The sequence below is a fragment of the Asparagus officinalis genome, chromosome 8 (assembly GCF_001876935.1).
Source record: "Asparagus officinalis chromosome 8, Aspof.V1, whole genome shotgun sequence".
In the NCBI taxonomy this organism is placed as follows: domain Eukaryota; kingdom Viridiplantae; phylum Streptophyta; class Magnoliopsida; order Asparagales; family Asparagaceae; genus Asparagus; species Asparagus officinalis.
The window spans coordinates 5,837,911-5,860,073 of NC_033801.1; the positions used below are offsets into that span (position 1 = coordinate 5,837,911).

General features: G+C 42.8%; 1 protein-coding gene across 1 annotated transcript; it reads left to right on the forward strand.

The window, feature by feature from the left end:
• On the forward strand, positions 205–21,402 carry LOC109820759 (probable LRR receptor-like serine/threonine-protein kinase At3g47570). The gene is made up of 7 exons (XM_020386954.1): positions 205–535; positions 11,464–11,669; positions 12,249–12,428; positions 12,532–12,647; positions 18,469–18,627; positions 19,260–20,860; positions 20,943–21,402. Exons 1-7 carry the CDS (start codon positions 205–207, stop codon positions 21,314–21,316), a joined length of 2,967 nt encoding a protein of 988 aa, XP_020242543.1. The 3' UTR covers positions 21,317–21,402.

The following is a 22,163-nucleotide window of genomic DNA, read 5'->3' on the forward strand; positions in this document are numbered from 1 at the left end:
TTTGGCCCCTTCGCGGGTCATTCGGGAAGGGCCGACACCCTCCTTCGCGGGGGTCGAGGTTTCGGACTTGGTGGTTTTGTCATACCCTCGTTTGGCCCCTTCGCGGGTCATTCGGGAAGGGCCGACACCCTCCTTCGCGGGGGTCGAGGTTTCGGACTTGGTGGCAGCGAGCTTCGATCACATGAGCATTCTGTTGCGCAGCTGATGGCTACCGTGGCGAGGAAGGATACAGGTAGAGCCGAGTTACTCAGCTCTTTGGATTCCGGCCGTGAGGAAGTGGCTAGATTGAAGGAGGCCTTGAGGCACGCCGAGGAGTCCGTTACTCTTATTGCAGAAGACCTGGCTGGATTAGAGCGTTCTCGTGAACAGACGCTCGAGAAGCTGGGATCTACACAGGAGAGATTGGTGAAGCTGAAGAATGAAGCCGCGAAGATCTTAAGCAGTTCCGAAGACTTTGTCCGAGCTAGTCTGCAGGCAGAACTTGAGCAGATCTATGTAGACAGACTTTCTAGTTTAGAGTTCCGTGTTCTTAGCCGTCAGTTGCCTTCGGGCTAACGAGCTTTTTATTATATGCTTTTGACTTGATCTATTACTAGAGACTCTGCATTTGCTTCTTTCATGATATTTCTTTATTTACTTTGAATTCAACGATGATAAAATTTACAGGATTTTTGGCAAACCCCCCAGCCATCAACGGGTTTGATATGCCTTTACCGATTACCGTTTGAATCGGGCTAGCATGTGAGTTATTAAAACCCGTCTCACATGTAACGTTGTGCTAAGAAAATCGCTTTTCTTAGACTTGATGTTATGATTTCGAATACATAGACTTAACCATTTCTTATGGGGAAAAGGTACCCCGCACCGCGTATTAGGCGATGACTTATCCCTTCTTAGGTTTCGGGATAAAATTCCGCGTATTAGGCGATGACTTATCCCTTCTTAGGTTTCGGGATAAAATTCCCCAGGTTTAGACCCTGGTGTCTTTTTCAATCGGCGAAAGACTAAACCGGCAATGTGTGTTAGACATAGACTTTGGGATTTTTGGTAAACCCCTAGCCTTCAACGGGTTTGATGTACCATTACCGATTACCGTTTGAATCGGGCTAGCACGCGGATTGTCTGAATCCGTTCCGCGTGTAACGTTGTGCTAAGAGAGTGAATTCTCTGAGACTTGGTGCCATGATTTCGAATACATAGGCTTCGCCCCTATTACGGGAATAGGCTATCCGGCAACACGTGTTAGGTGTTGACTCATCCCTACTTAGGATTCGGGATGAAAGTCTCCAGAATTATACTCTGGTGTCTTTTTCACTCGGTGAAAGACTAAACCGGCAATGCGTGTTAGGCGTTGACTTATCCCTACTTAGGATTCGGGATAAAATTCCCCGTGCGTGTGAGGCACGGATTATGGTGTTATTAATAACAACCTGTTACAATGTTGAATATGTGGTCTTTTGTCCTTTTTACGGTCAAAGACTAACCGGCAACGCGTATTAGGCGCTGACTCATCCCTCCTTAGGCTTCGGGATGAAATTCCCCAGACTGGAATTCTGGTGTCTTCTTCAATCGGTGAAAGACTAAACTGGCAACGCGTGTTAGGCGTTGACTTATCCCTACTTAGGATTCGGGATAAAATTCCCCGTACCTGTGAGGCACGGATTTTGAGGGTTAAAAATGTGGTGTCTTTTCTTAGGGCAAAGACGAACCCGATGCGGGAGAGGAAGAATTTTATATTCTATCTCCTAAAGCCGAAGAAGAAGAATTTTATATTCTATCTTTAGATGCAAAGGAGACTCGGGGTGGGATCTCCACCCCCAGAATCCAGAAAAGTGAAACTAGAAGTGGGATCTCCACTCCGAGAATCGAAAAGATTCAAGCAACCCTAACTTTTATAGGTTTGATTGCTCAAATTGAAAGTGGAACTCTCGTTCATGGAAGGAATTGAGAGGGGAATCTGGCTTTGGCCCTAACTTTTATAGGTTTGACCAAGGGAGCATTGGGAATGGGAGGTTTGAGACGATCTTACCTTTTATAGGTTTGATCGCTTGATTTGTGGGCCTCTCGTTCATTGAAGGAATCGAGAGGGGATTTTGGGTTGTGGCCCTAACTATAGGAAAGTTTGACCAAGTGAGAGGTGAGAGTGAGAGTACAACTTACAACGGGAGTGTTGACTCATACAAATCACAATGGGGGTTTAGTGCTTATCACCTAATTTATAATGATTGGGTTATCCCTAAGAAAATTACATATAGTATTCTTTCGGGAACTTCCCGTTACATGAGTCATCCACCCCCAGCTTCCTCGCGAAACTGGGTTTATTATTGCATTTGGTTGCATGATCGGGTTATCCTTAAGAATATTACGCATAAAATTCTCCAGGAATTTCCCGTGAAAGAAAGGAAATAGTTTAGACTCATATACCTGTTGGAGTGTCAGGAAGCAGTTTAACCTCTTATACCGGTCGGAGGATTAAGAAGCAGTTTATACTCATATACTCTTTGGAGTGTCAGGAAACAGTTTAACCTCTTATACCGGTCGGAGGATTAAGAAGAAGTTTATACTCATATACTTTTTGGAGTGCCAGGAAGCAGTTTAACCTCTTATACCGGTCGGAGGATTAAGAAGCAGTTTATACTCATATACTCTTTGGAGTGCCAGGAAGCAGTTTAACCTCTTATATCGGTCGGAGGATTAAGAAGCAGTATATACTCATATACTCTTTGGAGTGTAGGAAGGAGCAGTTTATACTATACTCTGTCGGAGTATTAAGAAGCAGTGTATACTCTTATACTTGTCGGAGTCTCGCCGTTCTTAATTGGCTTATCCTAGCGTTATGACGCCGGCTTCAACCAAGGTCTGGATGCTATTCTTTAAAGTAAAGCAAGCCTTGGTGGGATGAAGGATCCTCCTGTGGTATGCGCAGTACTTTGGATCCGTAGTATTTTCAGCTTCCTCCTGATTCGTGATGGGCGGGAGCTTGATTTTGTTGTTTTCGAGAAGAGACTCGAAGATGGCGGGAACGTCTTCGTCCTTGAACGAGTACTCTTTCTGGGCCTTTTGATCCGAAGTCTTCTGCTGTCTTCGGGACTGCTGTTTTGACGTTTGATCAACAGCCGCTGCAGGTGCCTTGCCCCTATCACGAGAGGCGAAGTTCGAGTTCGAAGAATTAGCCATCGGTTGGCTCCTCTCGGCCTTCTTCCTTTTTAGGAATCGTTCGGCTTGCTCTCCTCGGGCCTTCAAATCCTTCCATGTCTTGAGTGACTCTACTCCCATAACATCCAAGATGTTAATGGACAAATTGTTATGACAAGTCTGCAAGATGAATTCCTCCGTGATGGGATCCTTGCAGTTCATTGCCTGATTGCGGAAGCGTTTGATGAAGGTATCCACCGACTCTCCGTCTTTTTGTTTCTCATCGGAGAGTGTCCTGATCGACACTTCAGCATCATCATCGAAGAAATGAGTGAGGAACATGCTCTCCAGGTCCTCCCAGCTGTTGATGCTTCCAAATTTAAGACGTCGATACCAATCGAAGGCAGGCCCGCGAAGGGTGCCGACGAATGACCGAACCATCAAGGCTTCATTGCCGGAGATCGTGCCCAAGTGGGACTTGAAGTAGATTAGATGCTGAGTGGGCGAGCCCTTCCCGTCGAACGGCGTGAAGTTGATCAGGTTGAACTTCGCTGGATACGGGATCGAGTCCCACTCTTTCGGGTAAGGACACGGAATGCCGGTCTTCTTTACCTCTTGAGCAGACATTAAAGCATTAATTTTGCTCTCCAAGTCCTTCATCTTCTTATCTTCACTCGTATCCGTCTTCGAGTGGCTTCGGGGAGAGGTAACGTGGTCCTCCTTCGCATTATCATTCAAGGGACCGCCTCCGTTACTATTGTTGACAGGATTGACATTATCTTCTTCCCGTTCATTCTCATCTTGATTCGGATTATTGCGACGACTGGGTTCTCCTTGGTGAGTTGTCAGTGTCACGATTTGCTGGTCATGCATTTCCCTCATCTGCTGCATGGACAGATCCATCTCGAACTTGAAACTTTCCTTCTGCTTAGCCAGGGCCTCTTCAAGCATCTTGGTTACTTGTTCGGCGCTGATCATAAATGACTCGTAGGGTTGTCCCGCGCTCGATGCCGTGTCATCGGACGCTATTGCCGAGCAAGAATCTGAACCAGCATCTAACACCTCCTCTTCCAAAGGAAGTCCTTTTTGCATCTTTTGGTAATTCTTTCGCTTATTGATTCCTGACCGCAACCGAGTCATACGCCGGGATACATCGGCAAACTGATCTGGGTTTAAGTGTTGCGTCGATTTCCTTCTGCCGGTCATATTGACGGACACTTCTGAAAATTCATCATCTTGGCGAATGGGTTTCCTCCTTTGGAAATGCCTTGGTTTGGCCTCGAACGCCCTGGTAGAGATTCTCTCAAACACCGAGACTCTTTTTGGGGTTTTAGAACATCAGCATTCCGATAATACTGCTTTGATTATGTTGGCACACGGACAATGAGGCTCCGTGTCTCGAACATTTCTTTTCCGGGATTTATTCGCACCCCCAGCCCTATAGTTCAGCTCATCAGTTTGATAACTGGAGCAACCCATAAAGTGTTGGCACGCCTTTCCAGGTGTAACATCGTCATCAAACAAATATGTTTCCCTCTGGGGGCGCGACGCTTTATTTGCGTCTCCAAGAGTCACTCGTTCACTTTTACGCCTTTGAGAGCGTGAAAGTCCAACGGGCTCTTGAACTTCTACTCGCAATCCAATGCGGTCGGTAATAGGGGCTTTCCCTTTGTTAGTACGACCCCCAGTCTTGACTGTTGTTTGGGGACTTTTCAACGGTCCCAATCGCTCCTTGACGGGTGCTTTACCTCGATCTTCAGGATCGAGGCGACCCTTCAAAGGACCCCTGGATTTAGTGAGATCCACGTTCTTTCCTGACTCCGTCGGAGGTGCGGGTACAGGGGAAACGGGATCTGGATTTGAAATAGGCTGGACGATAACTCCGCCCACTTTTGCCTTAAGTGCTGGTTTTGTCTTTGGCACCCAAACTTGCTTGCGCTTAGGCGGCTTCTCCACTGCTTCTCCCCTCTGCATTTCTTTCGCTTTCTGCAAAAGGGCTCGGGCATGTGCGAGCAATGCTCGACGCTTCTTGATTCGCTCCTCGAGGGTGGAGCGGGTCCTCTTGACACGAACCCATTCGTTCGTTTCTGTCTTGGAGGAGGAGTTGGTTGTTCGCCGTTGTTGTTCCCGGCGCTGCCTGGATTTTAGATCCACATTATAGCGGATCCCGTCCATCGGCTCCAAAGCCTTAGCCAGCTGACGAGCAAGGCGTTGACGCCGTCTTTGGCGTGTTCTCTTTGACAATGCTAGAGCGTCTCCAGTAGCCATCTCCTCGGTGGAGGAGAAGTCCGGATCTGTGGTCTCGACCACGTTGGACGACGCAGGAACGTCGCGTGGTGCGGGCGCAGCGGCGGCAATTGGATCTTGGATCTTCGAGCCGAAGGTCCCGCGAACATTTCTGGAAGAGGATGCCTTCCTGCGCCTGTTCGGAGAGGCGATCTGGAGGAGGAAGAGAGATACTCTTCAAACTTTTGTCGATCGAACTCGTATTCGATCTCTTCATTCACCCGGATCTTGAATGCCGGTTGCGTCACGACAGCCTCGGCAGCGAGGCTGTTGGCTCCCACTGTGGTCGCCAGTTTGTTTTCGTCGAAAGTTGCCTTCATCATTGATTTCATTAAAACTTCAAACGTTACAAATGAATTCAAATAACGAAAATAAAAATTACAACTTTCTTGAAAATAAACACAAGATCCGTTTATCGTCTCTTGCTTGCGTGGGTCTTTAGCCTGTGACGGGGACGTCGATATCCGTGGACTACCTAGCAATCAGATCTGATCCAGAAGAATCGGGCAGAGCTTCGTCGATCCGCGAGGAGATCTAGAAACTTGGAGCGCCTATCTTGGATAAAGCGAGATATTTGTTATTCTTAGGATTACCGACGAGGGGTAATGCTAAGGAACGGATGCGGGTGATGTAGATCTGATGAAGAACTCTCTTGTGTTGAAGTGCTCGATCACTCTTCACTCCAGCAGGGCTTCGCCAATTCTCCAAAAATCCAGATCTCCAAAAAAGTGACCTAAGGCTTCTATTTATAGGCAACACCCCTGGGGCGTCCCCAAAAATCTAGGACACCCCTGGGGCGACACCCCTGGGGTGTCCCTATTTATAGGCGACACCCCTGGGGTGTCCTCAAAAATCTAGGACACCCCTGGGGCGTCCCCAAAAATCCAGGACACCCCTGGGGCGTCCCTATAAATTTAGGACACCCCTGGGGCGTCCTCAAAAATCTAGGACACCCCTGGGGCGTCCCCAAAAATCTAGGACACCCCTGGTGTAAATTCTTCGTCCGAACTCGGATTTTAGTGATTCGAATTGCGTTGGAATTCTGACGAAGAATTCTATCAGCCCCGATGGTTGGATTATCTGTAGAACGAACGAGGCACGAAAGACGTTGTTCTTTTTGTAAACATCGCGGGGCTCTCGATTAGCCTGTGCCTTCGTTATTCCGAAATTCTGTCAGCTCACGTAGTTCGTCGATTCACTTCAAGCGTTCACCGACGTCAATCGAACTCCTGTGAACCAGATAGTGACGTTCATTGTCGTTCCTTAACACTGAGCTGTTCGTGGAGACCTATAGGCAATTTTCGATGCCTACACCCCATAAGAAGGCGTGTTCGCCAAAAGACATCGTTATACCTGGGAGGTCATACCAACAGACGATAGGATTTTTCGGCAATCATACCGATGAATCGTACTATCAAGCTGTAGCATTGTCAGAATATAACTATGCCAAACGAGAAGTCATCCCGCAAAGAGTCTCAGTGTTCCAGAGGCTTTTCACCGAAATGTCAAAGCCCAGGCCGAGACGTTTTAGCAAGAAGCTTGCTATTCAAGAAAATGAATTCCCTAAAGTCACCATCAACATGGCTGATAAAGGAAAATCTAAATGGCATTCAAATGAGTCAAATCCCGACTATTCCCCGGGAGGAAAAGTCAATTCAAGAATTGCCCAACGGATGTCTCGACTCCAGCTAGGAGCTATTAGACGTAGAGACTACAAGAGAATGCATGAAGGAATGTCCTCGGAGGATGAACTCTCGGATACTTGTTCTGCGATCACTTCTGATGATACAATGTCTAGCACGGGACAAACCAAAGAAGTGTTCACAATCACTTCTGATCAGTTTGCTCAAATGCTTCAAGAAGCTTTAGCCAAGTAACGTGAAGAAATTAGAGCTGAGATGAAGACAGAGATGGAGTTGGCCATCCAACAAATGAGATAATTGCTAGCTCAACGGCCTTAACCTCCTGGGTCCAGTCAGCGAGCTGAATCTAGCCGCCACACTCAGAATGTTGTAGATGATAGTGATCCAGAAGTGGATGAAGTCATTATGGCTGATACACCTCCTAATAATAATAACGCTGGGGGTGGTTCAATGGATCTTCCTAACAATAATATTGGGGGTGGTTCAATTGCACCTCTTAATAACACTAGGGGTAGCCTAATCATTTCTACTCAACATCACTCAAAGAGAGATGAAGATGAGGACAATAAAATGCAAGACCTTGAAAACAAAGTCAATGCTTTGATGTCTGCTCAGGACGTAAAGAAGACGGGTATTCCGTGTCCCTATCCAAGAGAATGAGATTCAATACCATACCCGGCAAAGTTCAATCCGATTGACTTCACACCGTTTGATGGGAAGAGCTCGCCTATTCAGCACTTGATTTATTTCAAGTCTCATTTGGGCATGATCTCTGGAAACGAGGTTTTAATGGTCCGGTTATTCGTTGTCACCATTCGTGGGCCCGCCTTCGATTGGTATCGACGTCTCAAGCCAGGGAGCATCAATTGCTGGGATGATATAGAAAGTTTATTCCTCAGTAATTTCTTCGATGATGACACCGAAGTGTCAATTGGAACCCTTTTGGATGAGAAGCAAAAAGACGGAGAGTCAGTCGACAATTTTATCAAACGCTTCCGTGACAAGGCAATGAATTACAGAGATCCTGTTACAGAGCAGTTTATCCTACAAACATACCACAATAATCTCTCCATCGATGTCTTGGAAGCTCTGGGGGTCGTACCATCTAAAACTTGGAAAGATTTGAAAATGTGCGGTGAACAAGCTGAACACTTTCTTAAAAGAAAGAAAGCTGAGAGAAGCCGACCGACGACATCTGCAATTGCTGGGAACGCGACTCTCGATCCGCGGTTTCAAAAGGAGTATTCTTTCGAAAATGATGAAGCTCCAGCCATATTGGAATACCTCCTCGCCAATGACAAAATCGAGCTACCACCTATTAAAGATCAGGAGGGAGCTAAGAGTATTACGGATCCAAACTACTGTGCATACCACAGAAGGGTTCTTTATCCCACCGAAATTTGCTTCGGACTCAAAAACAAAATCTAAGCCTTAATTGACTCCGGCGTTATAACGGCGAAACAAGCCGAATAAAGACCATAATACTTCATTGGGTACACGAGTATAAACTGTTTTCCCTGACTCCGATGAGTAAACGAGTATAAACTGCTTCTCCATCTCACTCCGAAAAGCATACGAGTATAAACTGCTCATTGATACTCCAACAGGTATATGAGTCTAAACTATTCCCTTTCTTTCACGGGAAGTTCCTGGAGAATGCCATGCATAGTACTTTTAAGGATAACCCGATCATACAGCTAAACATAATGATAAACCCATTTTTGCAAGAAAAGCTGGGGGTGGATGGTTCATGTAACAGAAGTTCCCAAAAGAATGCTATATGTAATTTTCTTAGGAATAACCTGATCATTACAAACAAAGTGTTAAACACTACATCCCCACGGTGATTTCCGAATACTCTTTTGCTGAGATGAGGTTCGATCACTTCGTTGGGTCAATCTTCCCTCACAAAACTCATATTTGGTCAAACCTTTAAACAGTTAGGACCAAAACTAAAATCCCCTCTCGATTCTTTCCACGAACGAGAGGTCCACAAATTGAATGATCAAACCTTTAAACAGTTAGGATCGTCTCAACCCCCCATTTGGTCAAACCTTTAAACAGTTAGGACCAAAGCCAAAATCCTCTCTCGATTCCTCCCATGAATGAGAGATCCACACAAATTGAACGATCAAACCTTTAAACAGTTAGGATCGTCTCAAATTCCCATTTGGTCAAACCTTTAAACAGTTAGGACCAAAGACAAAATCCCTTCTCAATTCCTTCCATGAACGAGAGGTCCACAAATTGAACGATCAAACCTTTAAACAGTTAGGATCGTCTCAAACTCCCATTTAGTCAAACCTTTAAACAGTTAGGACCAAAGCCAAAATCCCCTCTCGATTCGTTCCATGAACGAGAGGTTCACAAATTGAGCGATCAAACCTTTAAACAGTTAGGATCGTATCAAGTTCCCATATGGTCAAACCTTTAAACAGTTAGACCAAAACCAAAATCCCCTCTCGATTCCTTCCACGAATGAGAGGTCCACAAATTAAACGATCAAACCTTTAAACAGTTAGGATCGTCTCAACCCCCCATTTGGTCAAACCTTTAAACAGTTAGGACCAAAGCCAAAATCCTCTCTCGATTCCTCCCATGAATGAGAGATCCACACAAATTGAACGATCAAACCTTTAAACAGTTAGGATCGTCTCAAATTCCCATTTGGTCAAACCTTTAAACAGTTAGGACCAAAGACAAAATCCCTTCTCAATTCCTTCCATGAACGAGAGGTCCACAAATTGAACGATCAAACCTTTAAACAGTTAGGATCGTCTCAAACTCCCATTTAGTCAAACCTTTAAACAGTTAGGACCAAAGCCAAAATCCCCTCTCGATTCGTTCCATGAACGAGAGGTTCACAAATTGAGCGATCAAACCTTTAAACAGTTAGGATCGTATCAAGTTCCCATATGGTCAAACCTTTAAACAGTTAGACCAAAACCAAAATCCCCTCTCGATTCCTTCCACGAATGAGAGGTCCACAAATTAAACGATCAAACCTTTAAACAGTTAGGATCGTCTCAACCCCTCATTTGGTCAAACCTTTAAACAGTTAGGACCAAAGCCAAAATCCTCTCTCGATTCCTTCCATGAACGAGAGATCCACACAAATTGAATGATCAAACCTTTAAACAGTTAGGATCGTCTCAAATTCCCATTTGGTCAAACATTTAAACAGTTAGGACCATCTCAAATTCCCATTTGGTCAAACATTTAAACAGTTAGGACCAAAGACAAAATCCCCTCTCGATTCCTTCCATGAACGAGAGGTCCACAAATTGACCAAAGACAAAATCCCCTCTCGATTCCTTCCATGAACGAGAGGTCCACAAATTGAACGATCAAACCTTTGAATAGTTAGGATCATCTCAAACTCCCATATGGTCAAACCTTTAAACAGTTAGGACCAAAGCCAAAATCCCCTCTTGATTCGTTCCATGAACGAGAGGTTCACAAATTGAGCGATCAAACCTTTAAACAGTTAGGATCGTATCAAACTCCCATATGGTCAAACTTTTAAACAGTTAGGACCAAAGCCAAAATCCCCTCTCGATTCCTTCCATGAATGAGAGGTCCACAAATTGAGCGATCAAACCTTCCTACAGTTAGGATCGTCTCAAAACTCCCACTTGGTCAAACCTTACTACAGTTAGGACCACAACCAAAATCTCCTTTCGATTCATTTTGCGAACGAAAGGTCCACTTTTAAACTGAATAATCAAACCTTATGACAGTTAGGATTATTCAAACCAATCCAGATTCTCTAAGTGGAGATCCCACTTCGAGTTTCTTTTGCTCCAGGAGATAGAATATAAAATTCTTCCTCTCCAATTCTGGGTTTATCTCTACCAACAAACAAGAGACCAGGAGATAGAATATAAAATTCTTCCTCTCCATCATTGGGTTCATCTCTACCACCAAAAAAGAGACCATGTTACTCCAATAGGTACACGAGTCTAAACTGTTTCCTTACTCTCAATAGGAAGTTTTTGGATAATATTACTCAGAATATTCTTAAGAATAACCTGATTACCTCCTAACGGGTATATGAGGTTAAACTATTTCCCGAACACTCCAATAAAGTATATGAGTATAAACTATTTCTCCATTCTTCAATAGCAGTTCTAATTCAAGACTTCGACAACGGCCACGCAATAAACGCAGTTCTAAATCAATAGCAGTTCTGAAGTAACACCGGAGCATGATGTACAAGAACCGGTCGAGTCCGAGGCTCCAGAAGTTCGAAGGTCAACTCGTGAGAGAAGACCACCGACTTGGCACTCGGAGTATATTACGGAGAGTAATGTTGCATACTATCTTCTAACAGAAGATGGAGAGCCATCAACTTTTCATGAAGCTATAAATGACACAGATGTATCATTGTGGATGACAGCAATGCAGGAAGAAATTGAAGCTCTCCATAAGAACAAGACTTGGAAACTTGTGTCACTGCCACAAGGAAGAAAGACCATTGGAAACAAATGGGTCTACAAGATCAAGCGAAATGGCGATGATCAGGTGGAGCGATATCGTGCTATATTGGTGGTAAAAGGATATGCTCAGAAAGAAGGTATTGATTTTAATGAAATATTTTCTCTTGTAGTTCGACTAACAACAGTCCGAATAGTCTTGGCTATGAGCGCTATATTTGACTTACATCTAGAGCAGCTAGATGTGAAAACAACATTTCTTCATGGAGATCTTGAAGAAGAAATTTACATGCTCCAACCAGAAGGTTTTGAAGAAAAATGAAAAGAGAACTTGGTTTGCAGATTGAACAAATCTCTGTACGGTCTAAAGCAGGCGCCGAGGTGTTGGTACAAGAGATTTGATTCATTCATCATGAGCCTTGGATACAACAGACTTAATTCAGACCCTTGTGCATATTTCAAGAGGTTTGGTGAAAATAACTTTGTTATCTTATTGTTGTATGTTGACGACATGTTGGTTGCAGGCCCCAACAAAGATCGTATCAAAGAATTAAAGGCTCAGTTGGCTAGGGAATTTGAAATGAAGGATTTAGGATCTGCAAACAAGATTCTAGGGATGCAAATTTACCGAGACAGAATTAATAGGAAGATTTGGCTTTCTCAGAAGAACTATTTGAAGAAAATCTTACGACGCTTTAACATGCAAGATTGTAAGTCAATTTCTACCCCACTTCCTGTTAATTTCTAGTTATCCTCCACGATGTGTCCTAGCAGTGAAGAAGAGAGAATGGAGATGTCTCGAGTGCCGGATGCATCAGCAGTGGGAAGCTTAATGTTCGTGATGATTTGTACAAGACCAGACATTGCACAAGCAGTAGGAGTGGTTAGTCGATACATGGCGAATCCTGGTAAAGAGCATTGGAATGCTGTAAAGATGATTCTAAGATACATTCAAAGAACCTCAAATGTTGCATTATGTTATGGGGGATCTGATTTTATTGTCAGTGGATATGTTGATTCTGATTATGCAGTTGATCGTGATAAATAGAAAATCCACCACAGGTTATGTGTTTGCACTTGCTGGCGGAGCTGTAAGTTGGGTTTCAAAACTGCAGTCAGTTGTGGCTACTTCAACAACAGAAGCAGAGTATGTAGCAGCTACACAAGCCAGTAAAGAAGCGATGTGGTTGAAGATGGTGCTGGAGGAACTCGGCTATGAACAAAAGAAGGTTGCTCTATTTTGTGACAGTCAGAGTGCTTTGTATTTGGCAAGAAATCCAGCCTTTCATTCAAAAACCAAGCACATTCGAGTTCAGTATCACTTCGTTCGTGCAAGAAATCCAGCCTTTCATTCAAAAACCAAGCACATTCGAGTTCAGTATCACTTCGTTCGTGAGAAAGTGGAAGAAGGAACAGTGGATATGCAGAAAATTCACACCAAAGACAACCTAGCAGATTTTTTGACAGAAGCAGTCAATACTGACAAATTTATTTGGTGTCGATCCTCCTGTGGTCTGATGGAGACGTAAGCAACATGAAGATGACAAGATAGAAAGAATGATGTGAAGATATGATTGATACTCAACCAAATCTTCAAGTGGGAGATTATCAACAATCAGCCGCCCATGTGAATCCACTAAGCCCACAATTGTTGACAATTATAAAAGAAAACAAAATGGTGGGGCCCACTGCTACAGTAAAATAATAATATTTTATTGTGCATAGTGTTTTTCCAAAAACTATAAAATAGGCTCCAAATCCTTAAGGAAATCTCATCCCAGAAACAACTTCTTATATAAGAAGAGTGAGAGAAAAAAATAGAGAGAGTTTCTTCTTGTAAAGAGAGAGAGTTTGTATCTCCAGAGTTTTCTCCTCATAGTGAATTCTTCTATCCTTGCCCGTGGACGTAGGCAATCAAGTACCGAACCACGTAAATATGTGTGTCCAACCTTTTATCTCTATTTTTGCTCTACTATTGCTGCGACTCTGCTCTATTGGGCCCCGGGTTTGTCCCAACATATACTATTTTCGCTGCTATGTAGTGACTCTGATGTGCCTGGTTATTTTAGTTGGTATTCTAGACTTGTATAGATGTGCGGCCTAGTCATTTTATTTTCTGTGAGGATGGCACTGATATCAGACTCGTAATATCCTTTATGTTATTCAATTATCTACGGGACATATTGTTTACTTATGTTGTATTCTTTGCTTCCACTGAGTACTTATGTTGTGTACTTGCTTTTTGTTCGGCCTCACGAGATGGAATCTGTTAATATTTGTCCGAATAGGGAATCTGTTAATATTTGATTCATCCTCACGAGATCTTCATATCAAGGGACATGTTTTTCAATCATGGAAAATATTCTGATGTAGGACTGTTGGCTTAATTTCTGATGACTTAACTTGCAAACGCATGGGCATTGGATAGGACTTTCAAGAGTCCAAGTCAATGTTGATAGTGGGAGTAGAATTGAAGACCATATCTCCAAGTGAAAGTCCACAAGTAAGCGTGGGTAGTGCGTTAGGTAAAGTCCACAAGTAAATGTGGGTAGTGCGTTATATAATTTGTAAGTTGATCCACTCTTTCAGTTGACATTAGTCAACTGGCAAAAGATAATTATTGTGAGCAAATCAGCTGGCCTATTTATGTTGAGCATGTTGGGAATTTACGCCGAAACCCCTAAGACAGTAGAAACGCAGAATAGAAAAAGTACACCAAGATTTAACGAGGTTCGGCAACTGCCTACATCCTCGGGAGCCACACAGTAAATTTCTTATTAATCTAATAAGAAATTACAATTCAAGAGCGAATCTCAAACTTGATATCCCTCAATAAATACAATCAATACTACAGCTACAGTGTTGATTCTCTCTCTTTTGTTACCCCCACAAAATCACCTATTGAGTGCTGGGAAAAGATCCCCACTTTAATTCTCTCTCTCTCTCTCTCTCTCTTAACTTCCTTCTTAAATCCCCCTTCAAAACTCAATCTCTGAAGGCGCTGGAGAAAGGGAAAAAGAGAGATCGCGTGAGGAAAAGATAGAACCGCCGCCGCTAGGGTTTGCAATCGCCAGAGGAGAGAGAGAAGGGAGAGAGCGGACGCACACACACAAGGCTAGGGTTTCGTGTTCCCTTTTATAGGGGAACTCAGATGCTAGGCTGGCGATAGACTGTCGCCAGCGATACCAGAGCTCGATTTCTCCTGCGGGCGAAAGTGCTCGAGCTCGCCTGTGTGATTCTCGCCTGCGTCGACCTTGCCTGCAAAGATCCGATATACCCCCGCCTGATGTCGACCACGAGCTCGCCTGCACACAGTGCATTGGACCTTGAGCTCGCCTAACGAACTCGAGCTCGCCTGCATCGTCCCCCAAAGCTCGCCTGCGGAGGTGAGTTTGGTCTACACCAAAACTAACAATCTCCCACTTGGAGACCAAACCGCCGTCATCAGGCTATCACATCAAGCTCCTTCTCTTGTGTGGCTCCGCCCTCATCATCTATGCATGAAGGCCAACTGAAGTTGCGCACAACTTCAGTTTCTGAATGGTCACTGTCTTTGTTAACATATCTGCTAGATTCTTACTACCTAGAATCTTTTCCAGTTTATAACCGAGGCTGAGTATGTCACAGTGACTGAAGCAAGCAAGGAGGTGATCTGGTTGAACGGGTGCTTGGAAGAGTAGGATCTGAAGTAAGGGAGAGGAGTTCTTTATTGTGATAGCCAGAACGCTATACATCTTACCAAGAATCCAGTATATCATGTCAGAACGAAGCACATTGACGTCAAATACTATTTTATACGCTCGCTAGTTGAAGACGGAAAGTTACATTTAATAAAGATTTTGGGGAGTCAAAATCCGACAGACATGTTGACGAAAGCAGTCACCATTGAGAAACTAGAGTTGTGCGTAACTTCAGTTGGCCTTCACGAGTAGAAGACGAAGGTGGAGCCACACTATAAGGATCGGCGAGATCGTCGGGATATTGATGATTGAAGAATGGATTTTTCCAAGTAGGAGAAGATGCTTGCGAAGAAGGCGGGGTTCGGGAGAGCTTATTGATGGTGATTTGATCTCCAAGTGGGAGATTGTTGGTCTTGAGAGTGGAGACCCAAACCTAGAATCAAAATCAACAGTCACATGAAAATTCAAGACAGTTCATGGATGTGGTGTCTGCCACACCCTGGTGTGGTAGAATCTGCCCTGTCTGTCATGGATGTGGTGTCTGCCACACCTGTGATAGAGTCTGCCCTGTCTGCCATGGGTGTGGTGTCTGCCACACCAGAGTGTGACAGACTCGTTTCAGAATCCTAATCTGTTTGGGATTGTATTTTGTTATAAATAGAAACACGTCCCTTTAGGGTTTAAGAGAAAAAAGAGCACAAAAAAGAGGGTTTTGAGGGCTCTTTGAGATTAGATATCTTAGAGAGAGAGAGAGAGAGGCCAATTGCAAGCATTGTAATCTTCTTCAAGTAATCAAAGAATTGTGTGGTGTGACTCCCGATGACGTAGGCACGCTGCCGAACCTTGTTAAATCTGGTGTGTTCTTTCTTGTTTACTTTCCTACAAGTTTTTATCTTTTATTTGTGGTGAATTTCTTTCTTGCTCATCTCTCAAGCACAAGATCTGGAAGGGTACAGATTTGATTTGATTATTTCGAATCCCCAACATTAATTAATTGGAAGGGTACCTTTGGTTCTGTGTACGTAGGGCATTTAAATGATGGTCTCTTGTTGCCATAAAGGTCTTGAATTTGGGTACTGACGGAGCTTCAAGGAGTTTTGATACTGACTGTCAAGCTTTGAGGATGGTTCGTCACAGAAAACTTGTTCGAATCAACAATACTTGTTCCAAGTTGGATTCCAAGGCGCTCGTCCTGCAATTCTTGTCTAAGGGGCTGTTTGTTTGCCAAAAAAAAAGAAGAAAACTTACCGCCATGTCACCTTTGAGGAAATCCCCCTCATCCACATCAGCTTTTGGTTTCAACACATTTCCATTTCACATGTTTGTTTCATTTTTTATTTAAGGAAATGGGGATGCCACCTAGGATTCCATGTCACATTTCAAGAAATATGTTTTCACAATAAAAAGTCATGAAAACACTTGGAAATATCACATCAATGAGTTTTTAATTAATAGAAGCACTATTAGAGAGTACCATGATGAATAAATTCCTTTTTTAATGGGTCATTTCTCTTTTCCTTTCTCTTCTTGTCAAACAAACTAAAGAAATGGAAATCAAAAGCACTGTTACTATGGAGGCTTTTTTTGTGTGACTTAGCAATGAAAAGGGGAGGTTTCTTTGCGAAACAAACAAAATAAAAGAAAACTGGGAAAGCTCTTGATATGTGTTGAAATCATTTCCAAAGAGGGTTTTCCGTTTCCCTTTTTTTTTGGAAATAGCCAAACAGGCCCTAATAGTAGCCTTGAAAGATGACTCTACTCCCATAATTACTGCACTGTGATCAACATCGTGGTCGATGTAGCTTCATCTCTTGGCTATCTTCATCACCACCATTCTGAGGTTGTACTACACTGTGATCTGAAACCAAGCAACATTCTTCTTGATAAAGAAATGACTGCACACAACTTTGGCATTGCAAAACTATTGACTGCTGATAACAGAAGTGTAACCTCAGCTTGCATGGCATGCACCACTAGATAATTGAAATTACAAGCTTTAACCTGAAATTTAATCAAATTACATATGATTTAAACCAATTCTTTATGTCTGTGGAATAGAGTATGTCAGGCGCCAGCCAACTTTGAAAAGAAAGAAAGCAGCAACCAACTTTGAAATTTTGAAAAGAAAATAAAAATGACGGGCCCCACAGCATAGTAAAATATTAATATTTTATTGTGCATAATGTTTTCCACAAAACTATAAATAGGCTTTAAATCCTTAAGAAAATCTCATCCCAGAAAAAACTCCTTATATAGAAGAGAGAGAAAGAATAGAGAGAGGAGTAGCTCCTTGTAAAGAGAGATTGTAACTCCAGAGTTTTCTCCTCATAGTAAATTCTTCTATCCTTGCCCGTGGACGTAGGCAATCAAGTGCCGAACCACGTAAATCTATGTGTCCATCTTTTTATCTTTACTTTCACTACTATTACTGCGACCCTACTCTATTGGGCCCTGGGTTTGTCCAAACAGAGTATGCATCAACCGGTAGAGTCTCACAAAGGCATATGTTTAACTTCACTGGGGAATCAAGCTTGCCAATAATAGGTATGCGATGCGAATCATACCGGCCTGTTTGATACTGTGGAGACTGCAATCTCTTGAAAGATGAGAAAGGAAATGATTGTTTATCTTCTATAATGGAGTTGGTTATTATCTGTTCAAGTGGCTTACCTAAACAAAGGCTTGCTATGAAAGATGTGGTTCCAAAGTTGCGGAGGAGTATATGTCCGCGTATTGTATTGTTTAGAACTTTGACAAATGTATTACAAATGTACTTACATACATAAAGGTTTCTTACTAGTTATTTCAAGAATAACATTTGTATTATGAGATAATGAAGCAATTGTGAGAAACATATTATATAATTTTTATTTACTAGATTTTGTTGATAATGTATGGTCTTCTTTATATTTTCCTACTCTTTGCCATCGGTAGGCACACAGCATAACGAGCTTATTTCCACTGGACAAGTAGCTCGTGAGCTGCTTAAGCTTGATCAGGTGGCAATCGTTAACATTTTATTCTATTGATGGTGGAAAAGGCACAGATCGACAAAGATGAGGCTAGAGAAAAAGGTAATGCACTATCTTTGATTTATTCTTCTCATTTACTGCTAATATTGCAGTATTTTTTTTCTTTTTCTTTTTTTTTTGGTCTCCGAATGATATCGATCTGTTCTGCCCAAGGTGACGTGTATGAGATTTTAATTTAGAAAATGCTGACAGCAGTAGGAGGATTGTAAACAATTGATTGGATTGTTTAGTTCTAATTTGCTTCATTATCTTCCAGATTTCACGTACGGGAGCCTGAGCCTGTGTTTGATTTGATTGAAAATGGAATAAAAGAAAGGAAAAGAGACGACATAGTAAAAATTTCCTCTGTCTGGACTCTGGTTAGAAAGAGAGAGAAAAAGAAAACGAAAATGAGGGAATCCAAAGAGGAAAAAAGGTTGAAATTTCAGTTTCGTTTTCTTCCCGTGAACCCAGCGAAAACGACCCAAAAAGAAAAAAAAAATACAAAAAACAAAAACAAAAAACAAAACAAAAGTCATGGCGGAGACGAAGATGAGACACTACGCACTTCTCTTCCGCATACCTTCGGTTGATGTGGATTGCCAACAGTCTCACCCTGTCCCTCGGTTGATGTGGGCTCCATCTTGTGCAGACTATTCAAGTCCAAATAAGCAAGGACACAGATTTTTTTCTCCTTCCTAATATTAATATTTTTAATCCGAATAGGGAATATGTTAATATTTGATTCATCCTCACGGGATCTTTATATCAAGGGACATGTTTCAATCGTGGAAAATATTTTGATGTAGGACAGATGACTTAATTTCTGATGACTTAATTTGCAAACGCATGGCCTTGGATAGGACTTTCAAGAGTCCAAGTCTATGTTGACGATGGGTACCAGATTTCCAAACGCAAGGGATGGCGTAGGACGGCAAAGTCCGAGTAAACGTTGGTAGGTGCAAGTGAGAGCAAATCAGCTGGCCTATTTATGTTGAGCATTTTCCCTCGTGAAGTATCAATTTCTTTTATCCTCTATTAATCTTCCTTCACTGGCATCAATGGAAGCCTTCCAGTCTGCAGACTTTTAGACTTAGTGGATGTTGGTGGAAATGAGTTGGATGGCATTCTTCCATGTACCGTAGGTAATCTTTCAAGGACTCTAACAGTGCTTGATGTTGGTGATACTCATATTAAGGGGAAAATTCCTGTTGAGCTGGGTAACCTGTCTGGATTGACACAATTAGTACTGGGCAATAATGAGCTAGTTGGAACAATGCCGTTTGAAATCACGACCCTACAAGGCCTGCAGTACCTAGGTTTGGCTAGTAACAGGATACACGGTTCCGTCCCACATGAGCTCGGCCGATTGAGCAACTTGGACACACTCGACCTCGGTGGCAATAGTCTTTCTGGATCGATACCTGACTCACTGGGCAACATCACTGGACTAGAGAGATTAACACTTTTTGCTAACAGGTTATCCTCAACAATTCCTGAAACTATTTGGAGTCTGACTCGTCTACAGATCTTATATCTCTCACAAAACCTTCTCACTGGATCGCTGCCATTAACACTGTGGAACATGCAGGGCTTATATGCATTTGATGTATCAGTAAATCAGCTGTCGGGTGACCTTCCAAGTCCTCCAAAGTATCTCGAAATCAATTATTTAGATCTATCAAATAACTCATTCGACGGGCACATTCCTAAATCATTTGGTAATCTCATTAACCTTGATGTCTTGAACCTTTCTTGCAATAAGATCACAGGTGTTATACCCGAGTCCTTGATCAATCTTCGACATCTCAGCATCCTTAACTTATCTTTCAACATGTTAGAAGGAAAGGTTCCAAATGTTGGTGCCTTTATGAATGCCAGCATCATGTCTTTGGAAGGAAATGCGGCATTATGTGGAGCACCCAGATTTGGCTTTCCATCTTGCAATGTAATTGATTCTAGAGTTTCTAATTCACGGAGGCATTTCTTGAGATATATCCTCCCTGTTATTGCTTCTGTCGGAATCCTTGTTCTCTGTTTTTGCATCTTATTAGGATTACGTAGAAGGAGAGCCAAGAGTCTAGCCCCTACTAGCATGCTCTCTCCTACTAAGCATAGATTGATCCCCTACTACGAGCTTGTTCGTGCCACTGACAACTTCAGCGAGATAAACTTACTCGGAAGGGGTGCATTTGGTTCTGTGTACAGAGGGCTTTTAGATGACGGCCTTCTTGTTGCCATCAAGGTCCTGAATTTGGAAATCGAAGGAGCTTCAAGGAGTTTTGATGCTGAATGTCGTGCTTTGAGGATGGTTCGACACAGAAATCTTGTTAGAATCATCAGCGCTTGTTCCAACTTGGATTTCAAGGCACTCGTCCTCCAATTCATGCCCAATGGAAGTCTAGAAAGATGGCTATACTCCCATAATTACTGCTTGAGCCTACTCCAAAGGATTAATATAGTAGTCGATGTAGCGTCAGCTCTAGACTATCTTCACCACCACCATCCTGAGGTTATACTGCATTGTGATCTAAAACCGAGCAACATCCTTCTGGATGAAGAAATGAGTGGGCACGTGAGTGACTTTGGCATTGCAAAACTACTGAGTGGTGTCAGCCTGAGCGGAACCTCAGCAAGCACGGCAGGAACAATTGGCTATATTGCTCCAGGTAATTAAATTGACAAGCTTTCATTTCAAATTTAATCCAATCGCAAATGATTTGTATTAAACCTTTGTGTTTTACGGTGTAGAGTTTGCATCAACAGGAAGGGTCTCTACAAAGGGAGATGTCTACAGCTTTGGAATATTGTTGCTAGAAACCTTTACGAGAAAGAAGCCTACTGATCCTATGTTTACTGGGGAATCAAGCTTGCGACGATGGGTAGACGACGCAAATCCTACCGGCCTGTTAGATATTGTGGACTGCAATCTCCTGAAAGATGAAAATGGAAATGAAAGGCCAAAGAGCTACTTAATTTCAACACAAGCGTGTCTATCTTCAATCATGGAGTTGGGGATTATTTGTTCAAGTGACTTGCCTAATGAAAGGCTTGCTATGAAAGACGTTGTCCCACAGTTGCAGAAGATCAAGATGAAGTATATGTCTGACCCTTTTGTTGCTTGAAACATGAATTTACTTATATGCATACGGGTTTCTTGTCAGTTATATCAAGAGTAATGTGTATTATGAATTCAGAAGCAACTATGAGAAGCATTTTAGTAACTTTTATTTACTAGATTTTGTTGATAACATATAGTTTTCCTTTTATTTTCTCAGAAACAATATATGCTGGTTGTCATCTGTAAATTTCAAGAAAATTCAATATACATACTTGTATAAAAGCTGTATGGGCCGAAATTGGATGAGTTTGTTAGAGTTTGATGAGGGACCGTTTTCTTCCCTGACTTTATGTCCTATTCTTGAGTTGGGTTGCTGGACAACCTGCACATGTAGAACAAGTGAAAGGACGGGGCTTAAGTCCCCCGTGGTTCCTCTGACGACCAAGTTAATTGATGAACTTGAGTGAGAAAAAAGAAGAATTGTGTGTGTTCTTGTAAGTGTGCGGTTTAATTTTACTGATTAGATTAGATCAGAGAAGATCCAGATTTGCGAACCTTTTTTATGTTAGAATAGTACATGTATTTATACCTAGGGTATAAGGGCAGATTGGTCACTCTAGCCAAGCACAGGAGGGCTGTGGCAAAGTGGGGGCTGACAGCTAAGTCTGCTTCTGCTTTACAGGTGTTGACTAGCGACTGGAGGAAGGACCACTTCAGCATTAAATGGGAAGTGATCGGCGGCATGGAAGGGCCTATGTGGTCCGATGAGTCATGAAGGCTATCGAGGCCAGAGGCATGATGACGCCTACCAAGCATTAAATGTGATGTTGACACGTTGCCAATGAGGATAGGCTCGAGGTAGAAATTGTCGTTTAGCTTCGCTGAGAAGTAACGCCTTTCGAGTCGTCTTT